The sequence below is a fragment of the Galleria mellonella genome, unplaced genomic scaffold (genome assembly GCF_026898425.1).
Source record: "Galleria mellonella isolate WM207_F2 unplaced genomic scaffold, CSIRO_AGI_GalMel_v1 utg312, whole genome shotgun sequence".
Lineage (NCBI taxonomy): Eukaryota > Metazoa > Arthropoda > Insecta > Lepidoptera > Pyralidae > Galleria > Galleria mellonella.
In genome coordinates, this window is record NW_026442074.1 from 10780372 (window position 1) to 10804769 (window position 24398).

General features: G+C 37.1%; 2 protein-coding genes across 4 annotated transcripts in view; both read left to right on the plus strand.

The window, feature by feature from the left end:
- LOC113514974 (uncharacterized) overlaps positions 1 to 24398 on the plus strand; it is a 212564-nt gene that overhangs the window by 170567 nt on the left and 17599 nt on the right. The window lies entirely within an intron of this gene.
- On the plus strand, positions 318 to 17040 carry LOC113514962 (merlin). Of its 3 annotated transcripts, none has more exons than XM_026899060.3 (13): positions 318 to 660; positions 1872 to 2001; positions 3620 to 3834; positions 4934 to 5058; positions 5685 to 5787; positions 6435 to 6641; positions 7890 to 7994; positions 9009 to 9140; positions 9891 to 10037; positions 11544 to 11732; positions 12606 to 12787; positions 13764 to 13996; positions 15325 to 17040. In XM_026899060.3, exons 1-12 carry the CDS (start codon positions 574 to 576, stop codon positions 13972 to 13974), a joined length of 1833 nt encoding a protein of 610 aa, XP_026754861.1. In that variant the 5' UTR covers positions 318 to 573; the 3' UTR covers positions 13975 to 13996; positions 15325 to 17040. The 3 variants fall into 3 exon arrangements, with proteins under 3 accessions (XP_026754861.1, XP_026754862.1, XP_026754863.1); XM_026899061.3 differs by having other exon boundaries at positions 13764 to 13987; XM_026899062.3 differs by having other exon boundaries at positions 3620 to 3825.

Here is a 24398-nt window from a genome sequence, read left to right on the forward strand (position 1 = left end):
TTTATCAAGGATACCAATATTCAACATAAATAAGTGAATCATTTTGAAAGACCTAAATTGATACGTAAAGCCTACAAATTAATGCATACTTTAATATGCATAACACATTATTCTTTTAGTAAACAGTACACTTTTATTTTATTTTAATATTTGTTTTTAATTAAATAATAAAAAATAATAAAAATAAATATAATGTACTTCTGCTAAGCCAACTGTTCTTAACTTCTCTTTCTATACTACATACATAGACTAAGAATAGCACCAGCGATTTCTAACCACGCATAAATTACGCTGGCCGTCACAGTATACAACTACGTTCACTGTGTTGGTAAGGAACGTTTAGGCTTCGATAATTTTCTTTTCATTCACCTCCGTTCTTGTTTCATTGACGTTTTTCTTGTTTGTAAATAATAAATGCTGGAAATAGTACGCAATGTGAATTTACACGCATTCCTCTATCAAGTGTATATTACGTAAACGTTGGGCATCGATGTGTAAATAATTGAAGGCAATTGTTCTATCATAACCTGTTGTTTTGATATTCCACTAGTACATTGAAGCTATGAGAGGATAATGCCGCCGTTTAGAAGGAAGAAGGCGTCCAAATCTTTCCCTGTTAAAGTGTGTACATTGGATGCCGAACTCGAGTTCAACCTTGAGGTGAGAAGATTTATAAAGATTACATCTCATTCCATCATTATCTGTTTGGTACGCTAATTAGGTTAAAAACAATACACGCTCCTGTTGAGTCATGCCATTGGGCTGCTTTGTAAACTCGTAAATTGATATTAACAACTGTACTATTTGATTTACATGGTGTAAATTACATTAACTATCCATGTTACACCTACATTCCATTGTACTCTATACAAGAGTATAGAGATATGTTCACAGTTATCTAATTTTTTTAGAATAATGTCATAATTATTTTGGTACACTATTCTTCCAAAATAGGGGTATATGTAGGTAGAGAGAAAGGTTTTTAGTAATTTGTATATGCTGGTGGAGCACTAGAGAATGGTGCTAAATGCAGATGAAGTCAGGTCAATAAGTATGTGTGTAAGATACATTTACTAAGATTCACTTATTAACAATTCCTTCTCTTCAGAGTAAAAAGTTAGTCCCTTATAATTTCCTTTCAAAAGAAATCACTTTAGATGTTTAGTTTGGGGTGTGTGGTGGTAAAATTAAAGGCGTAAGTGGATAAAAAAGGTGATGTTAACAAACTTAATATAGGTATTGTTCAAAGTATAAAATATTGAAGTTGCCATATTTCGTAATAAAATTTATTCATTTATAGCCTTTTTATACAATTATCAATGTTTACAATAATAGATTCCTATCTTTTTTTTATACAACTTAGATTGGCAAATAAGCTGACAGCCCACCTGATAGAAAGTAGTAACCGTCCCCTATAGACATGAGCAGTACCTTGGACATAACAGATTATACTGTTTCGCCCAGGATAACCCCCATGCGTTGCCATTCCTGAGGACTTAGGTGTTATTCCTCTGTACCTTATAAATTCACACCATGTCACACCCTTCAAACCGAAACACAACCATGCAAACACAACTGCTTTACGGTTGAAACACGAATGGGACAGAGGTACCCAAGCAAACTACTTTTGTACAAAGTCTCCTTCTGATGAACCTATATACCCTATCGTGTATCATTTTCAGCATTTCTTGGCATATAGGATTCCTTTAGCTTTTTACACCTATTTGGGTTAAGTCTAAGTAAATTAGTAACTAAATCAATTTTAGTAATAGGTAACCTGTTCATATGTAATGGGATTGATATGTCTTAAGACAAATATCTCAAAAATTAAATGGAGTTAAAACTAATGCTCTTATTGTACAATCTTGCAGTGGCGTGCAACTGGTCGTGATCTTTTCGATCTAGTATGCAGAACTATTGGCCTGAGGGAGACATGGTTCTTTGGATTACAGTTCGAAGACACAAAACACTTTATAAGCTGGCTGAAATTGGATAAAAGAGGTTTGTTTTATTACCTTTTTGTATACATGTATATTATTTATTTATTTATTCATTAGTGCATATATGTGTACATGGTGGGCTTAATGCCAATAGCATTCTCTCCCAGTCAATGCCATAGGGTAGTGTCAGAATACTCGAATGCGGTACTAGTAATTATTGATATACATACATACTAAAATTACATATATAAACAAATAAATATATATGAATAACAAATGTACTTACACATATATGACATATACTATATTATACATGAAATTGAGAATAATATAAAGTACTTACTGCTCGGATAAAGTAAAAAAGTGAGTATGAATTTGTTTTAAAGAGGGTTTAGTCGGTAGTCTCTTAATGGCATCAGGAAGCGTGTTCCAGAGTCGTATAGAATGTAGGAGAAAAGAATTTCAAATGAAACCAGTATGGTGAAAGGGGATAGATAGTTGGAGAGTATTACTGGAACGAAAATTTCAATAAGGTACTGGAATTTGTTGCTTAAGTAGTTAGCAGTGGGTTTCGAAGAAGAGTATTGTTTGTATTGTATAATTTTACTCAAATTATGAGGATAACAATTGGAGGACTCAAAAATATGAAGTTTTATTAAAACTAATTTAATTCTATTAATAAAAGTTATAATATAAAATTCCCTATATTTAATTATAATTTAAATCATTGCCCAGTTCAAAGTGTGAACCTGGAGTGAGTTTTTAAGTGGTCACGTAGACCAGCCTCGTGCTGCAGCGCCAGCAATTATCTAGTTAAGCATTTACTTTATTTACAAGAGTTTTGAACAGGATGTGGCATCAGTCGTCTCGTTAGTGGACTGCTATGCAACTCCCTTGCTTTTGTATGTGTGATCAGGATATGTTCACCGATTGGAAAAAAGTAGCCTATGTTCTTTTCCATCCCATATAGTGTCAAATTTCAATATAGTGTATGGTTGAGCCATTAAAGCTCTAACAGGTAAGGGACAAAACAAAAACACTTTCACATTTATAATTTTTAAATTTATTTCAATATTACATCTGGAATCAACAGCTTATATCTAAAATAATTATAAAAATATTATGTTTACACCGTACATTAGCCAATTACAGATTCCCAATTTGTATACCAGACAATATTACGCTTATTTTTGGAGAGTAGGTTAATAATAATAAAGATAGTAAGGATTAAGTTTAAAATGAGACTTTTAAATATTCATCATTCATTCTTTTACATGTCATTTGGCTTACATGACAAAGACTCCAGTGCGTCTCATTTAATTTTCAACCATATCATATAATATTGTGCAATTATTGCATGATGTTATTGTACTAAATACTGTACAAAATATCATTAAATTGAGAATTTCCTCGTTAACTTTTTTTAATTTAATAACTACCGATTTAACTTATGTGTAGTTAGATCGAAAAATCTCGACTAGTTTCGGAATCGATTCGTGATCTTTAGTCGTTAACGACTGTGACGCGAGCACGAGCCTGACTGTATGCCTCGGTCCGCTGAGCGCGAGCTGTAAGCGCTCGCAGCATCGTCACAGATAAGAAAGACGTCAGATAAGAGATCTTCCTCTACTTGGCTAAAAATTTGTCTCTGGAACCCTGGCTTATTTTCTTTATTCCAGTACAAGATCAGTGCGTCTCCCAAATGCCTGGCACTCCGTTCATGCTGCTCTGCAAGTTGTACCCCGAGGATGTGGCCGAAGAGCTGATCCAGGAGGTGACCCAGCACCTCTTGTTCCTGCAGGTGAAGCAGGCCATACTCAGCATGGATATATACTGTCCGCCGGAGGCGTCAGTGCTGCTGGCCAGTTACGCTGTGCAGGCTAAGGTATTTTTTGTTAGTTTCGCATTATATATATTTTTTTTATTTATTAATTTTTTTAAATTGATAAAATCTTAGAGTGTTACAGGTGCAAAACTCAACTATATCTCCCCAGTGTCGGATGGACACCTTGGATGGTCACGGATGGTGACCTTTTGGACAAAAATAATATTAGACAGTCAGCAATTCTTAGTATTGCTTCTGTTTATTTTAACATTCTGGACATTCACTCGGTTTGCTCATTGTTATACCGAGCTTTTTCGCCTCCATCTATCTAGATATATTGAGTGTGAGTTGGTCAAGATACTCGATAAATTACAGCTATGTCACCTTCAAACATCATCCTGCAGTATTTTGATATATTCCTAAAACTGCATATATGTCATATTACACATTTTTTTTTATACAACTTAGAATGGCAAACAAGCTGACGGCCCACCTGATGGGAAGTGGTAACAGTCGCCTATAGACATGAGCAGTACCATGGACTTAACAGAGTATACTGTTTCGCCCATGATACCCCCCATGCGTTGCCATTCCTGAGGACTCAGGTGTTATTCCTCTGTACCCAGTAAATTCACGCCATATCCCACCCTTCAAACCGAAACACAGCCATGCAAATACAACTACTTCACGGTAGAAACACGAATGGGACAGAGGTACCCATGCAATCGACTTTTGTACAAAGTCTCCCTCTGGTAAATTATGTTACATGTTCATATGTAAGTAGTCACGGCATAGAATGGACCACACCTTCTTTACCTATGGGTGTCGTAGGAGGCGACTAAGGAGGGCGAGGAGTGGGCAAGAGTGTTTCTCTTAAAACACCACCAAAACCTAACTGCGGTTGTCAACCTGCCTGTCAAGCGTGGAAACTTTGCAAAACCTCCACTTTGGGGGAAGGTCTAAGTTCAGCAGTGGATAGTTAAAGGCTTATATAGTGATGGGGACCTTGTTCCCATGTAGTCTCTGTACATGATTAAGTGCAGAAAGCAAGAGATGTATATAGGGACAGAGGTCTTTGGCATTATGTTCTGTCTGCGTACCCCGCAAGGGACTTAGCGTGAAGATATATAGACAGATATATGTTCACGTGTAATCTATGTGTTTACAGTACGGTGATTATGACGAGAATGCATACAAACCAGGCATGCTGGCCAGCGAGGATCTGCTGCCGCAGAGGGTGATCGACCAGTACCAGATGACACCAGAAATGTGGGAGGATCGCATTAAAATATGGTTAGATTAAACATATAATTCAAATACTGCTAGAGGACTACACATGGTGGAAGGCATTAGGGAAGGTCTATGTCCAGCAATGGATAGATAGAGGTTGCAGTGATGATGATATTGTTGTTTAAATATAAAAAAATGATTAGAGGACTGTCATCATTGTGTTCTCTTTTATTTGATATTTATATGTTGTATTTAACATATATATATATATATATATATATATACACATATATATATACATCTCACTATATATATATATATATATATATATATACACATATATATATATATATATATATATATATATATATATATATATATATATATATATATATATATATATATATATATATATGATGGAAAGTGGTAACCGTCGCCTATAGACATGAGCAGTACCATGGACATAACAGAGTATACTGTTTCGCCCATGATACCCCCCATGCGTTGCCATTTCTGAGGACTCAGGTGTTATTCCTCTGTACCCTGTAAATTCCAGCCCATCCCTCTACCGTTATGTTCCCTTAGCCGTCGTTTACAACATCCACGGGAAGGGAAGGGGTAGCCTATTCTATGCCGGGACCGCACGTCGCTCATTCCTTATTTTTCCATACAATTTTCATCTTTCTCAGGTACGCCGATCACAAAGGCATGTCGAGAGATGAAGCGGAAATGGAGTATTTGAAGATAGCACAGGACCTAGATATGTACGGTGTTAACTACTTTGCCATAAATGTAAGTAAATATTGTATCTACCGATGTATTATTTGGTAATGCATTATGCTTATATTATGATTATATTGTATTTTTTTTTTATTCAACTTATAATGGCAAGCAAGCTGACGGCCCACCTGATGGAAAGTGGTAACCGTTGCCTATAGACATGAGCAGTGCCATGGACATAACAGAGTATACTGTTTCGCCCATGATACCCCCCATGCATTGCCATTCCTGGGGACTCAGGTATTATTCCTCTGTACCCTGTAAATTCACGCCATATCCCACCCTTCAAACCGAAACACAGCCATGCAAACACAACTGCTTCACGCTTGAAACACGAATGGGACAGACGTACCCAAGCAATCGACTTTTGTACAAAGTCTCCCTCTGTTGTATTGTCTAACCCCACGGTATTCTTCATGTCTAAATGACCAGGCGACGGTTACGGTGGGCCGTCAGCATTAGAGTTACTTTTTTAGGCATTTTGAATGCCTTCCCCCTTTAAATACGCCTACGACCATCAACTTGGTTGCCATTGTAATCGTATAAAAAATATGTTAATACAGCTGTTTAGCGTCATAAACAAGATTGAAAGTGTTACTCATATAAATAGTTGTTATTTATTTTTTATATATTAATTTTTATATTAATATATTTTTCAGAATAAAAAAGACACCGACCTGTACCTAGGTGTGACGGCATTAGGCCTCAACATATACGAGAAGGATAATAAACTGACCCCGAAGACGACGTTCCCGTGGTCCGAGATCAAGCATATATCCTTCGACGATAAGAAATTCGTGATCAAGTTCGTCGAGAAGACCGTCACCAATTTTATATTCTTCTCGCCTAAAGGAATGAATAAATTGGTAAGTTGCTATTACATGTCTATTTAAATTAAACTTAATGATAAGATTGGTTACATTATCATTAATAAAAACTGCTTCACGGTTGAAACACGAATAGGACAGAGGTACCTAAGCAATTAACTTTTGTACAAAGTCTCCCTCTGGTAAATATATTGCCGTGAGGTTCCGAAATAGAATTAGCCACTCCTTCCTTTCCGGTAGGTGTCGTAAGAGGCGACTAAGGGAACTTAGTAGAGCGATAGACAGTAGCGTCCCTTTAAAACATCTTTAAAAGCTTAACTGTGGCCGCCTGTCTCGCATAGGGAGGAGACCAGATTTTCATCGTGTTTTTAAAATAGTTTTAGCTCTTTGAAATAAGGTTTATTTTTAAATTTTACTTTTTTATCGCTCTCTAACATTCCCATATAACAAAAGAAGTGACTTGTAAAAATAACCTTATTTCAAAGTTATTTAAAACGATATCAAAGTGTGACCTCTTCGATTCAGTTTATTTGAAGGGACCCTTACTAATATTATAAATTTAAAAGTGAGATTTTTGTCTGTTTGTTTGTTATCTCTTAGCATCTGAACGCCTCAATCAATAGTCATGATATTTTATATATAGATTGTCTACAACAACACGCCATGCCTCTCCAAAATGCAAAGAATTAAAAATAATATTTACAAGGGAATAGAGAAGGACTATATTCCTTGGTCGAAGCCAAGGAATATAGTCCTTCTCTAGCCGGACTGAAGGAAGACGTCTCAGAAACACAAACAGAGCACTCCGTCTGTATATAGTCACACACATGGCAACGCAACGCTGTTATGTCCATGATACTGCTCATGTCTATAGGCGACGGTTACCACTTTCCATCAGGTGGGCCGTCAGCTTGTTTGCCATTCTATGTTGTATAAAAAAAAAAAACATTAAAGTAAAAAGTTGGAGAGGCGTGCCCTGTTAACGTAGACAATTTATACACTGGGAGGAAAGGAATCGTTAAAAAAAATCTATCTTCTTGCATAATAATGCAGGAAGAAGAGGGGCGCATAGGCACCTGTTTTTCAATTGGTGATAATGGAATGGTAACCCTATCTGTTCTTTTAAGTTTTTGCTTATTAATATATAGATTAAATTAAATCCTACCCAAATAGCTTCTGCTGAAAATCAGCGCTGTAGCGTAACACTGAACGGGGACTACTCTCAGCTCCTATACGTGTTATTTTACTCCGTATGAACCTTTTTTGTAAGTGTGACAATGTTTCCAGATCTTGGACCTGTGCATCGGCAACCACGACCTGTACATGAGGAGGCGCAAGCCCGACACCATGGAAGTACAGCAGATGAAAGCACAGGCCAAGGAGGAGAAACAGGTTGTTGCATTTTATTTACTTTGATCATTTACCTCCTTATTCTATTATTAGTGTTCGACCGAAACAGGTTTTACAGCCGAAACCGAAACAGAAACCGAACTTTCGGCCTTGATCTCAGTTTCGGCCGAAACCGGAACTTACTGAAACATTTAATATTTCTCTTCTATACTGAAATCTAGTGTATTTTTTACACAAACACACAGATAGTTAAAGGGTTATAATTAAACACTAATTAAAGTATGTAACAAATATGTCATATATATTTATATGTAAAAACATGTTGAAATTATGACTTACTCTTGGAAGTAAACTTAAAAAAAAAACAACTTTCAGTTAGACACACACACAACACAAATACACACACAAAGTTTCGGCGCGGCCGAAAGTTTCGGCTAATTTTTGGCCGAAACCCAAACTAAGGCCGAAATTAGAATTTCTGGCCGAAACTAACCGAAACCGAAAGTTCGATCAAACACTAGTTATTATCCTTATTTAAGTTTATATTAGTAACTTAAAATATACATTTATATATTCACATTATTATACGTATTGTACATACCAGAGTGAGTCTTTGTACAAAAGTCATTTGCTTGCTTGGACACCTCTGTCCCATTCGTGTTTCTACCGTGAAGCAGTTGTGTTTGCATGGCTGTGTTTCGGTTTGAAGGGTGGGATATGTCAGTGAATTTACAGGGTACACAGGAATAACACTTGAATCCTCAGGAATGGCAACGCATGGAGGGGTGTCATGGGCGAAACGGTATACTCTGTTATGTCCATGGTACTGCTCGTGTCTATAGGCGAAGGTTACCACTTTCCGTCAGTATGTTTGCCATTCTAAGTTGCATAAAATATGTACATAATATAAAAATATGTATTTAAAAAACGAACAGAGTTTTGTACCTCCAGTCAAACTGTTTATAATTACTCCTCTCCGTCCAAAGGTTGCCTGCAAGAGATCGTTTAACATCAGACGGGCTGTATGCTTGTTTGCTGACTTCCTTTTAATTGCAGCGGAGACAGGTGGAACGCAACAAGCTGGCCCGCGAGAAGCAGCTGCGCGAAGCGGCTGAGCGCGAGCGAGCCGCCATGGAACAGCGGCTGCTGCAGTACCAGGAGGAGATCAGGCTTGCTAACGACGCGCTGGTAAGTACAACGACCTTGATGGTGTACTGGCTTAATACACTGCTTCAACCTTCGATGGTCACGGGTTCGATACCTACGTAATACTATTTTTTATATATAGAAAATAACCAGGCAATACAAATATAGTAATAAATTTAAAAAAAATAGAATTACATTTGTAATTCAATTTTACTTTTTGTACCAGAGGGAGACTTTGTATAAAAGTCGATTGCTTGGGTACCTCTGTCCCATTAGTGTTTCAACCGTGAAGCAGTTGTATTTGCACGGCTGTGTTTCGGTTTGAAGGGTGGGATATGGCGTGAATTTACAGGGTACAGAGGAATAACACCTGAGTCCTCAGGAATGGCAACACATGGGGGGTATCATGGGCGTAACAGTATACTCTGTTATGTCCATGGTGCTGCTCATGTTTATAGGCGACGGTTACCACTTTCCATCGGGTGGGCCGTCAGCTTGTTTGCCATTTTAAGTTGTATAAAAAAAAATTACTATGCCCTAGCAATGGGGTTTCTGTAATAATAAATAGTCATAAATGACTGTATAGTTCCGCCATAGAATAGGCCACCCCTACCTTTCCCGTGGGTGTCGTGAGAGGCGACTAAGGGAGGGCGAGGGATGGGCAGCAGCGTTCCTCTTAAAACATCTCCAAAGCCAAACTGCGGTTGCCAATCCGAGTGGTGATGAACAACTGGTGCCGCGTGCGGCGAGCGTCGAGCGTGTAAAGTGTAGAGTGCGTTGTGCGGACGGCAGCGGCGGTCGGAGGAGACGGCGGAGCTGCTGGCGGAGAAGGGCCGCATGGCGGAGGAGGAGGCGTCGCTGCTGGCGCAGAAGGCCAGCGACGCCGAGCGAGACAACGCGCGCCTGCGGCTCACCGCCATCAAGACCGAGGAGGAGAAGGTGGGGACCGTTTGTTTAAATCATTTTTATCTATTTTAATAGGAACATTCAATAAATACATACAGACGTCTTGTGAAATGAGCTCCCTGTCGAGGTTTTCCCTAGAGACTGTGGAGTATTTATTATATTGTATGGGGTTTTTCAAAAAGGGTTTCTTCAGGGTCAGCAACGCGCACGTGGCATCCCTAGTTTTGCGTGTGTGTCGTCTGTCCAGTAGCGTCCATAGACAGTGGTCGTTTACTATCAAACGGGCTGTATGCTTCTTTGCCACCTTTGTGGTGAAAAGAAAAAGCATTTTTACAACTAATTTAATATTCTTTTTTTCATTTGTCTTACAAATTTATTGTTAGTTATAAATTTACATGTGTTGGGGTAAGTTCAAGTAATTGTAAATAATTTTATGGTACTTATCAATACAGAAAGAATGGGGGAAAGGGATTGTTAGTAATGGAGACTGAGAATCCTATTGCTAGCAATATACCCAACCAGGTCGACCTCCTCGCGGTTCCCCCGGGAAACTGTAATGGTTAATTCCTGATGAATTCATCATGATGGGCTAACTGGCTTGTTTTCATTCTCATCTATCACCCTTCACTGGTGCTCCACCAGCGTATCCCGTTAGCGCAGGCCGGGTTACCATACCATTTTCACCCATCAAAAAAAAATACAGAAAGAATAGAGTTTCGATTTTGTATACGTGAAATATCGATACTGTAGATGAATTCAATTCTACATATCGCTTAAGACGATGTTTTGTAACGACAATTGGATTACTTAAATCACGCTTAAACAGCTAAACGAATTAGAATGAAATTCGGCACACGGGCAACTTATATTCTAGTTTAACACATAAAAGAGCAATTTATATACAAATTGACGCTTGCAAAGCCGCGGGAAACAGTTAGTAATAAAATAAAGGTAATGCCAATATGTATAATGGAATGGTGCCTAAGAAATGGACAGTACAATTGGTAGACTATCAACCAGATATGATCAAATGGCATAGTGCAGATAGTTTTTTTTATTTTTTTTTTATTAGTGATAATAGAATGGTAACCCCGCCTGCGCTATCGGTATACGCTGGCGAGGCACCAGTGAGGGATGATAGGTGAGGATGAAAGCAGATCAGTTAGCCCATCGTGACGAATTCCACTAGAATTAACCACTATGGTTTCCAGGGGGAACTACGTGGTGATCGACCTGATAGGGTGTATTGCTGGCAATGGGACAGTTAAATCCCATTACTAACAATCCCTTCCCCCCCCCCCCCTAGTGAGGATAGTGGAGAAGTAGTGGATGAGATTTGTAGAGGACTGTTACAACAATGAAGAGGTATATGCCCAGCATTGGATCCAATCCCATCAAGTGTTTACTGTCCATAGCTGAACATAGGCCTTTCCCATAAAGGTAGTTTTGCCAGTAGAAGCCGCGTTTAGCAGGCGAGTTGGCAGTGGAATAGTGTGAGCCAAACATATAAAATGCCAAAAAATAATTGGATATTTTCAGGTGCACTTAGAGCGGAAGACCCGAGAGGCCGAATTCCTAACGGCCAGGTTAGTCGAGGAGTCGGAGAAACGTGCGGCGGAGGCCGAGCGGCTGAAGGCCGAGCTGGTGGCCGCCAGGGTGGCCGAGAAACAGGCCAAGGAGAAGTTGCTCAACTTCCTGAGCAGGACCTCCACCGGTTCCTTACCACCGGTAAGTTGTTTAAGATTAAAGACAATTTTTATTTAAATAAATTCAAATTTAAGTATTTTTTATTTAAATAGACTTGTTTACAAGCTTAACTAAAAAACTAAACTAACCTTCAAGAAAAGAGCATATTCCTTTTTAAAAGGCCGGCAGCACACCAATGCAATGCCGTAGGTGTTGTGAGTGCCCATGGGCGGCGGTAGTCACTTACCATCAGGTGAGCCGCATGCTCGTTTGCCCCCTGTGTTGTAAAAAAAAAACTTAATTATAAGTATTTCCGAACAATAATTTATGATGGTTTGAAGGGTTTTTTTTTAATGGATGATAATGGAATGGTAACCCCACCCGCGCTATCGGTATACACCGGCGGGCCACCAGTAAAGGATGATAGATGAGGATGAAGTAGCTCAGTTAGCCCATCGTGACGAATTCAACAAGAATTGTTCACGATGGTTTCCAGGGGGAACCACGTGGAGGTCGACCTAATAAGGTATATTGCTAGCAATGGGGCTGTCAAACTCCATTGCTAACAATCCCTTTTCCCCTCGGTTTGAAGGGTGGGATATGGCGTGAATTTACAGGGTACAGAGGAATAACACCTGAGTCCTAAGGAATGGTAATGCATGGGGAGTATCATGGGCGAAACAGTATACTCTGTTATGTCCATGGTACTGCTCGTGTCTATAGGCGACGTTTACCGCTTTCCATCAGGTGGGCCATCAGCTTGTTTGCCATTCTAAGTTGTAGTAAAAAAATGACGATTCTACCGCCCGCTTCAGAATGCATTTTTAGCTGAGAAGAAAATTGTTTTTTTAATTATACAGTATGTTATAAATTAATTATAATTAATTAATTATAAATTAATTCACTTATTTCCAGTCATCAACAGTGCCATCGAGTTTGTTCCCATCGACGTGTTCCCTGCCGGCCGAGTTGGGGGGCGAAGCCCTGCAGAACGGCAACGCAGTTCCGTCGGAGCCCGAGCTTAACTCTTACCAGTTGGTTCCAGACGACTCCGATCCACATATACATAGGTTGTCGTTAGAAATCGAGAAGGAGAGGTACGTAATATATGAGTGATTGTTGCATTGAGTGTAGTTTAAATGTCACTAGTTCGTAAATGTATGTGTAAACTGTATGTATGTATTGTGAATGAGAGTGTCTATACCAATGTTTCCCAACTTTTTTTGTGCAATGCTCTATTTGAACATTTCTAAAATTTTTATGCCCCCATACATAATTTTTCCCAACAAAGTTTACTGGACGACTCTAATCGCCCAGTGGATATTTTGGTAACGTCAAACTAAATTATACCTAATAAATATTTACAGCATTTTTTTTTATTCACTTTTTTGTTTAATTTTGCACCGATATCTACTTGTAGCTTTGCATTTTAAATGGCCCAGAGCAAGAGAGTTAAAATCGCTTCGAGTCCATTTTTTAATTGTCCTCCGTAACAATCAAATTTTCCCCCTGTGGGGCGTGGGCCCCACGTTGGGAAACACCGGTCTATTCGGTCCTCGTCCATCAATGATTAATGAAAAGTCCTTCGCAGTTTGAGTGCCGAACTGTTAACATTAGGCCCCGAGCAGTGATCTTTTATCTGCCTGAAGATGCCTTGTGAAGGGAAACACGTTGCGAAACATGCGTGGGCGAAATGGCAGTCGGAGATTGAGCTAGATGTCACGGTTGGCAGGCGGATTGGCAATTGGAGTCAGACTAGAGATGTTTTTAGAGGGAAGCTGCTGCCCATCCCTCGCCCTCCCTTAGTCACCTCTTACGACACCCACGGGAAGGGAATGGGTGGCCTTTTCTATGCCGGGACCACACGGCTAATTTATTTAATATTATTGTTTGTTAATAGTCAATAAATTTGAAAACTACATAACCAAATTTAAAAGTTCTTTCACCCGTGGAAAGCTACATTGTCAGAGAGTAACATAGGCTACATATTATTGGCGAAAATTCTGCTTACCCGTGCGAAGCCGGGTTGGGTCAATAGTATGTCATCAAAATACCTACCTACGGTTGTTACAGAGTGGAATACCTGGCCAAGTCGAAGCACCTCCAGCAGCAACTGGACGAGCTGCGGTGCGAGTTCTCGGTGCTACGCGTGGACCGTGCGGCTGCGACCCTGGACCGCCTGCACGAGCAGCAGGCGCGCGCCGGCGACGACAAGTACTCCACCCTCAGGCGGCTCAAGCAGGGCTCCACCAACACCAGGGTCGCCTTCTACGAGGAGCTGTGACTTCCGTACCCAAGTACTAATGGTATTCAACATCATCATGTAAGCTTTTAACTGTCCACTGCTGAGGAAAGGCTTAGTAATGGGGTCTAACTGACCCATTACTAGCAATATATCATTGTGCCTCCAATCAAACTGTTTATAATTACTCCTCTCCATCCAAAGGTTGCTTGGAAGAGATCGCTCTTAGCGATAAGGCCGCCCATTGTTTTCTCATTGTGATTATTTCTTGTAATTGTTTAAATTTATAATAAGTTTACTACTGTAATCTTGTGGAGGAACCAGAGGGAGACTTCGTACAAAAGTCGATTGCTTGGGTACCTCTGTCCCTTTCGTGTTTCAACCGTGAAGCAGTTGTGTTTGCATTGCTGTGTTTCAGTTTGAAGGGCGGGATATGGCGTGAATTTACTGGGTACAGAGGAATAACATCTGATTCCTTAGGAATGGCAACGCATGGGGGGTATCATGGGCGAAACAGTATACTCTGTTATGTCCATGCTACTGCTCATGTCTATAGGCGACGGTTACCACTTTCCATCAGGAGGGCCGGCAGCTTGTTTGCCATTCTAAGTTGTATAAAAAAAAAACAATAGAGAGTATCTATCTATCTATATCCTCTCATATTAACATCCACGTGGTTACCCCTAGAAACCATCATGGTTAATTCTAGTTGAATTTGTCAGGATGGACTAACTGATCTGCTTTCATCGTCACCCATCATCCCTCACTGGTGTCCCGCCAGTGTATATCGATAGCGCAGACGGGGTTACCATTCTATTATCACCCGTTAAAAAAATAAACCTAGTATCTACAATAAATTGTCACAATATTGTACACCGCTCTAGCCGCTGACATTGATGCTCCTTTCCACTTTGGGTGTTGCTGGAAGTGAACTCCCTTAGAATTAAGCTTGCCTTTTTATATTTACTTAATTCTGTCATATTTTTATGTATTATTAGCGTGTGCAATAAAATATAAAATATTTTTTTATGCAACTTAGAATGACAACCAAGCTGAGGGCCCACTTGATGAAAAGTGGTAACCGTTGCCTATAGACATAAGCAGTATCATGGACATAACACGGTATAGTGTTTCGCCCATGATAGCCCCATATCTCATATGTTCTCAGGTGAGTTCTCCAATACTCAGGTGTTATTCCTCTGTATCCTGTAAATTCACTGCCATATACCTTCAAACCGAAACACAGCCATGCAAACACAACTGCTTCACGGTAGAAACACGAGTGGGACAGAGGTGCCTAAGCAAGCGACTTTTGTACAAAGTCTCCCTTCTGGTGTAAGTATGATATACAGTAGAAAATAAATTTAAAAAAATTAACGTATTTTTTTTCAGGTACTCAAGTACTATGAAAAGTAATCACAAACACGCACAGTAAGTGATAGATATGACAATAACTAGTAAATAATTTATTTAGTTAGTAATTAATGTAAAAGCCTTATGTTATATCACTTTTTATATAATGCAATTGTCCGATTACGAAAGTAGTGGAATTGTGCCGTCCCTATGTCGCTCTGAAGCTGTGACCGCAGCGCTACGCAAATAAAGATAATAAAAAAAAAAAGTAACTACGCGGTTTTTGAACGAGTTATTTTATCTTTGGAAGATCTCGATCAGTCGTACTAGGTTATTGTAAACTTAAAAATACATTAGGTTTTTTTTTGAAGTGAAAATGAAGTAGTGATCTCGTGTTCGCTATCTGTGTACTTTTTTGGGATACTAGTGAGGGATTAATGTTGAGGATGAAACAGGTCAGTTGGCCCATAGTGACGAATTCAACAAGAATTCATCCTCACACGCTTGAACCTAAATGGTCCCGTACAGTACGGTTTCAGAGAAATTTTCTCCTGCGAACGCTCAGGCTGTGGAGTAAGCTCCCTGTCGAAGTTTTCCCTAGAGACTACAGTATGGGGTTCTTCAAAAGGGGTATATTAAGTGACTCCGCTAATGTTGCAGGTGTCCATAGGCTACAGTGACCGTTTACCATCAGACGTACTGTACGCATATTTGCTACTTTTGTGGTTAAAAAAAAACTATGGTGGCACACAGGGAGAACCGTGAAGGGTCCAACTATATTGCTCGCAATGGAGCAACTATACCCCATTACTCACAATCTCTTACCCCTTAACTCGATAAGTTTAGGTCACATGACTACGAATCGACCTGTTTTGTCTATGCCTTGCTTACTTGTAGGACGTTTCTTTTAAATTGGCCAAACTTGTCAAATTATGTCGCTGCGGTCATATCTTTATGGGTATTGAAACATAAAATTCTCCGTTCTTTATTGTTTTGTAATCGAAGTTTAAAATTAAAAAAAAAAAAAACTATCGGTAAGTTTTGTACAATATATTTTATATGATTGCTAATTAAATCCTATTTATTGATCTCTTAATATCTCTATATAGGTTTTAAACGAAACACTGTAGTCTTTTGAAATGAAATTATAATTGTAAGTCACGTGACAACTCAAGTGTAACTCGCAATAGAATTAAAAAGTTAATTTTACGAAACTAGGTGTTGCCTTGTGAAAAACCATATGGTTGTTTAATTTATTAGAATTATTTTATTTAATCCCGCTACCATTATTTATTTATTTATTCATAGGAAAACCAGGGCTATGCTATAGCAAATAGATACAGTTTTAGGATAACATAATAAGCCATTAATAGGTTTTCACAAATAGCAACAATATAGATACAAGGCGCTGTACACAAAGCTACAAAAATACGAGTTAACAAAAAAATTATATGTATGACTGGCAACACTCGAAACTTGACCACCATTATTTCTGCAAACTTTCAATTAATTAATCAGGCGTTCTCATTGTCCCGCCGATTGGTAGGGTGGGCGAGGTAGTGGCCTCGGGGCGTGCCCCATTGCCCCAGCTTTAACTCCGAAGGCTACCACCTCCGGGTCACTTGATTTTAAGACAGACCACCCGTGTATGTCGGCTTGACATTTTTTTCTATCTTCTATATTGTTGGTGTCTTGTATAGTTGTGTTGGCTGCTCCTCGCTCATATATATATATATATATATATATATATATATATATATATATATATATATATATATATATATATATATATATATATATATATATATATTTCTTGTATTGAATAAATAAATAAAATATTTTTTTGTGTTGGCAGTGACACACATAACTACTGCTACTTCATACTTATTAATGGTGGCGGAATTAAACAAAATAATTTTAGACAAATAACCGGTAAAAATATTTTTTTTTTATGTACAAATTATTCTTTTTTTATAATTAAATTTATACAGATTAAATATGTACTATTTAAAAAATAAACTATCATTCTCTTGTCTCTGTATTAGCTTCAGAAGATACCAGTGGTTCCTAGAACTCTATATAGTTTCTGGTCATTTAATGTCATTAAATAAACTTTTCTCTTTTAAGTAATAATTTTTTATTGAATTATACTTAGATCTAAGTAGCCAGATGTTATTGAAATTGAACACGTTTGTAGAAATTTACAAATAAAAAAAAAAAAGTATATTTTCCAAAGATTTTAGAAAAAGTGGTTGACTATTTTTTAAAGTTTCTAATTTAATGTAAAATTTTCCTTTTTTTTATACTAACATGTTTAACATATTTTCGTTTTATATAAATAATAATGTGGTAAATTTTGTCTGTATGTACATTGAATATAGACGTTATATCTAATTATTCCTAGTTCAATGTTATTTGAAATAAGTATAAGCGAATCTGCCTCTTTTGCGTGAAACAGGCATAAATTTATTTATTCTTTTCCAATTTTTTAACCGACTTCAAAAAAGGAGGTTCTGTGTTCGGCTACATTTTTTTTTTCTTATATTTGATAACTAATTTGTGACAACACAAAGATCTGGATAGTTTATACTTTTGTATCTTTAGTTTAAGTTAATGTACGACAAGGGGTCGTTCATTAATTAAGGAGGCTTGGAGGAGGTCGAGAAGATGCTGAAAAACATCACGTGATTAATGGACGACCCTCTAAGCAAAAGTATCAGTACAAGGCCTTTAAAATATTTATGGAAAAGTGCAAAATGTATAGAACATGACTTATTATGGACTTACCCCCTTATTCATAAAACGTCAAACCTTTCATAAATCTATTTTAGCTATTGAAGTGTTTTGTTCTTTCTCTCTTTTACACTAATTTTTAAATATGAAAGACAGTGACAGAACACTCTAATAGTAAAAATAGATTTTTTTTTATACAAATTAGAATGGCAAACAAGCTGACGGCCCACCTGATGGTAAGTGGTAACCGTCGCCTACAGACATCGTCATAGTCGTAGAATACTGACGGATCTGACGAATATTACATATAAACATCCGTCAGTATTCTACGACTATGACGACATGAGCAGTACCATGGACACAACAGAGTATACTGTTTCGCACATGATACCCTCATGCGTTGCCATTCCTGAGGACTCAGGTGTTATTCCTCTTTACCCTGAAAATTCACTGGCATATCCCACCTTTCAAAGCGAAACACAGCCATGCAAACACAACTGCTTCACGGTAGAAACACGAATGGGACAGAGGTGTCCAAGCAAGCAAATGACTTTTGTACAAAGACTCTCGTGTCTGGTGGTCTACCATGAAACGAAATTATGAATTTTCGGGCTCAATTTCGTGTATTTGTTCGTACCAAAATCGACCCAGTGAATGGAGCTTAACATTTCGTTCATCATAAATTCTATCCTAATAGTCCAGAGGAATGATATTTTAACATTTTTAATAATTTTAAACGGCATGAATTATGTAATTTTAACATCAAATTTCTGTTTCGTTCGTGCCCGAAATTTCGGAAAATTTCATGGTAGGCCCTCTCATCTGGCTTGTAGGATGTTTTAGTTTTTATGAATAAGGGAGAAGAATATTAATTATCATAAACAGAAGTCATCCAAACACATTGCAGGCTCGACTCGGAGGTGTCATTTGTCCAAACTTATATCTGAAATTAAAAATTCAATTTTGATATTACAGCGAAATTTCTATTGTAAAGATTAATATAAACTAATTATATGATAGATCTCTTATAGGTTTAAATAAAAGGTAATATAATTTTAGTTTATTATTGTCTTTAAAATGGTAATTTCGCTAAATTATCATCTTAAAATAAGTTTAAGAGGAATGGCCCCTCAGAATCGGCTCCATTGTCACAAAACTTTATTGGGTGAAAAATAATAGCCATCGATACAAGAAACGGTATAGTTTAATAACTAATAGGTATGGGTAATATCTATATATTTCAGTTACAATATCTATATATATATGGTCCAATAATGAATATGGTAAAAGTTTGTTGCCCAAAAAATAATATTGGATAAAAGACTTTCAACATATTTAAAACCCTGTGGCGTCTGTAAATTAATATTGTAAATATTCATCTCATAGCCACTTGTCAACATCATTACTTTCTTCTCCATCAAGTAGGTTAATTTAATTGTACATAGATATTTCACCTCTTTCTATCTTTCGCACTGGACATACAGACATGACAGCGACGTTTACTTCTCACATTCATTTCTGCTGTCATTCTCTCATTATATGAAAATCAATAATATAATCAAGTTGGTTGTTACTTATTTCGTCCAAATAACTACAACCCTTTTCCCGCCATCAATATCCCGAGAAACTCAATACATAGATATTGGATCGATATCCAAATTACCCATACCTATTATAACCCTTTCAGACCTGAACGATACGGGCGTGAGGTGTAACTTGTAAAAAATTCTAAAACCGCGTGCAATTCCTTTTTTACGCACGAAGCTGAAATAACATGATAGTGAGATTCGAAACCAGCCAATAGGAAATCATTTTAGCGGTTAGGTGATGCAGTAGTCTCGTGCGTGCCGGCAAGATGGCTCGGCTCCAAAACACGAAAATATATTTAATCTGTAAGGAAAATAAATCTTGGGTCTGAAAGGGTTATATGTTACTGCTTCGTTGTTAATTTAATTTTGTTACAGTAAAAACAAATAGACAAAGAATTATGGTAAATTGGAATGGCCCTTAAGTAACAATATAATTTACAGATCCAACTGGTTTATATATTAAACAAAAAGTACAAAAGATGTGCTATTATCAATTAAGGCAGTTTAAAAAAAAAAAAAGAAATTTTGTAACTGTCGTTGTAGGAGTATATATCAGGATGTAGCATATTTAAAAACTAGAGACCCGGTGAATTTCGTGACCTACAACGCCATCTATGAACATTAATCCTAAGTTGCGATTCTCATACAACATTACCTATTTTTAATTTTACTATTTTTCAGCTTAACTTTTGGGTTTTTACGAATTTTTTTTTTATTTTAAATCTCTCCTGTGTTACAATGAATAAAATTGAATGATAATTAAATTCAAATCGGACAAGTCGTTTTTGAGTTTTAGCGAGACCAAGGAAAAGCAATTGTTTTTTTATATATGTAGATGAACATCAATGTATTTTTCATAAACTATCTTATAAGTAAACCTATAACCAATTGACCACAATATAAATGTGTTTCATTAAAGAATTTCATTGCCATAAAGAAATTGGACTTAGTTTCGTTTACAGAAAGCTCGAAATTTGAATATCAAATATAATTTTGCTATGTTTGTAATATTAATTGTCCATAAGGCCAATTTGAATTTTTAGTTTTAAAAGCGTTAATGTAATGTCCTAATATATGAAATGGGAAGACGACAATTTAATGATTTGTTTGTTTTTAAAAGCAAAATTAATTTAATTATATCGTGGCACGCATTATTAACCGACTTCAAAAAGGGAGACGTTCTCAGTGTGATTAATTTTTTTATCATGTGTTTGTTATTTGATTTTGTTATCGATAATGTTGGTCCCAAAATAATGTTGATAGGATGGAAGTCAGTTTTTTTTAAATGATATTGAGGTTATATTTAAAGTGTCATTTACAAAAATTGAATTCTGTCTATATGCACCTACATATAAGTTTCTACAGACCATTCTGTTATGTACCTTCACTAGATATTTTAAGCTATAATTAAAATAATAATAAATAAGTACATAATAATAATAATACTTTGTATTATAAATTAGGAGTGGGTAATATACAGCGATAACTATATATTTTAGTTACAGTATCTATTTACTGGTCCAATAACGTATACGTTAAAAGTCTGCTGTCCAAACGACCGATATGGTGATGAACGTTTTTTCGCCATCAATATCTAATATCTGATATATAGATATTGGATCGATATCGATATTACCCATGCCTATTATAAATGTTACTGCTTCGTTTTGTGTAATGGCGTCATATATTCGTACTAATAGTGTATTATTATTTTTTTTTAGATAGAAACAATATTACTGATTCGGACCGAACTCATACGTATATATCAGATATTTGTATACAGAATGACGTGCATAGCAGATATTGAAGCCAATTTGGAGCTGTTATTTCTTTAGACTCATTTCTAAAATTAAAATTTGAATTTAATTTTAGAGTTTATTTTTTTGTATTGTGTCAGCCATTAAGTGTCCACTGCTGGACATAGCCTTTCCCATAAGAGGGGTTTTGCCTGTAGTTGCCACGCTTGGCAGGCGGGTTGCCAAAAGTTTGGCTTTTGGTTATGTTTAAAGAGGGACGCTGCTACCCATCTATCTCTCGACCATTAAGTTTCCTTAGTCGCCTCTTACGACACCAACGGGAAAGGAAGGGGTGGCCCGTTCTATGTCTGGACCGAAATGGTAGATATACAATTTTAGAGATGAGTTTAATATATTATTAATTGAAATAATAGTTAAATCTTTATTCGAAGGACTAATGAAATCAAGTGACGTGTCTGCGTCTAAAAATTATTTATTTGGTACATAACCTTGGGTATTGTGTATACAAAAGATTGCTTTTTTACTGTAGTTGTTGCAAGAACAGTGACCCAAATTTTTTAGTTCACATTATTATGTAAAGCGTTCATTATGAAATATAGATTTTTATGTATAGATATTTAACTATTGTTCGGGAATGGCATAGGTGCATTTGTAACAGCAATAAGACCGCCTTACTGTACTTATACAATTGTATCGTTATATTTGTTAATTGTCTCGCTTATTTCCTATATTCTTTTTTTTTAATAGATAATAATGGCGCTGCGATCGTCCGTTATTTTTTTTAGTAATCGAAATGTTGAAATGTGTACCTATTATTTTTATTATTGACAGACGGGCTTTTTACAGGCAGAAAAGCTTGTGACACTGCGACCTTTGTATGATCTTTTGTTCTCGGCCTTTTTTTTTAAAGTTCAAGCTAATTCCTAACAGTGATAGGTATTTTAAGGTGTTTTTTTGTAGCGATGTTTCTCTTCTTCTCAGGGTATAAAGTGTATTTTCCAAAGGAGATATATCGTTTATGTATGTGTGGGCTACAGCGACACATTCAGTGCTGCGGCGTTTCTTCCTCATTGTGACAAAATCTGCAAACACTTTTTGGACGTAAGCCTAGTTGAGCCCCTAGGTATGCTTGTTCAGTTTGCAGTGTCCAGTGAGAGCCCTTGTTAATCATTATCACCATATCAGCCTTTGACTGTCCACTGCTGAACGTAAGCCTCCCCTTTGGGAGGTTTTGCCAGTAGTAGCCACCCTTGGCAGTAGTAGCCACCTTTGGTAACCGCAGTTTTTTTTTAATGGCTGAAAATGGATTGGTAACCCCGCCCGCGCTATTGGTATACACCGACGAGGCACCAGTGGAAGATGATAGGTGAGAATTAATGCAGGTTAGTTGGCCTACCATGATGAATTCGACAAGAATTAAACATGATGGTTTCAAGGGGAAACCGCGTGGAGGTCAACCTGAGGGGGTATATTGCCAGTAATGGGGCCCCATCACTAACAATCCCTTTCCCCCTGGTAACCGCAGTTAGGCTTTAGAGATGTTTTAAGAAGGACGCTGTTGCCCATTCCTTCCCCTCCCTTAGTTGATTCTTACGACACCCACGGGAAAGGAAGGGGTGGCCTATTCTATACCGGGACATATTTACTGAAAAAAAAATAATTTCTTAGAGTAATTTTCTGAAATGTGTACCTATGCCATAACTCAGTAGTTTTATTATATTAACAATACTAGATGTCTCAATATGTATATTTAAATGTTCAAATAATGCTATGGGAAAATATAATCCTCTGGAGTGGTGGTTTTTTTTTTTAATGGGTGATAATAGAATGGTTAAATTAATCGCCTGCGCTATCGGTATACACTGGCGGGGCACCAGTGAGTGATGATAGATGAGGATGAAAGCAGGTCAGTTAGCTCATCGTGACGAATTCCACTAGAATTAATCACAACGGTTTCCAGGGAAAACCGCGTAGAGGTCGACCTGATAGGGTATATTACTAACATTCCCTTTCCCCCTATTTTTCTGGAGTGGTGGTTGAACCCATGATACTGAAACATCACAATTATGATAAGTTTAGGTGATAACAAATGTGACTATTCGAAGGGAACGCACCGTGCTCAATTCTGGTGCGTATTTGTCTATGTTCAGATAAATGTTTCAAAAACTAGATATATATATATATGTTGCACCCACTATAGTTACCTGTTATTTTAATATCGTAACAACATAATAATTATGGTGTAAAACTTGGTAAGCGGTATTTTGTCAGGTGGAGCATTGGGCGTTTTAAGTTAGAGTATTGCTTCTAATAACAATCTAGTTTTGTTTTGATATATTTAGTAAACAATTTAGGCATGTGTTGATAATTTTTTGTTATATATTTTGTCAAATTTGTCAGGTCAGTTTTCACTAATTTTAACATGAATTATTCTCTTATCTGAACTGAAAATCAATGGGAGTTCTTTCCAGAAAGTTCAAAATTTTTCTCTAGTTTTTTCATTTATAATCTTGTAATCTATGATATTATGTTATAAAAAAATAATAATATTTTATAGTAAAATATAAAAAAAAAACAGCAATGTATTAATCGTATTAAAATTCTACCGCGTCGCACGGTATCGGCTGCGTGAACACAATGCCGCAATCGTACGAAAAATACCTACGAAGAAGCGCACGTTTTAGGTATCACGCGTCGTGTGATCGTAAATTTCAAATACATTGCGCGGCGTCAAAACGAATCGTTAATTATATGGTTGTGGTGCTTTTCCGGGGGGAAAATAATCTGCCATCTGAATCAGCTGTTTTCGTTTTGACCAACTTGACCCTTCCATTCTGTATATTTTTTGTATTTTTATATTAATTTATTAATTACTTTGTGAAAAATGACCTTTTATACTAAATATACCAAGTATAAAACAGATTATACATTTAAATATACCTAGTTTTTTTTTTTTATGGCGGAGCACCAGTGAAGGGTGATTGATGAGAATAAAAACAGGCCAGTTAGCCCATCATGATGAATTTATCAGGAA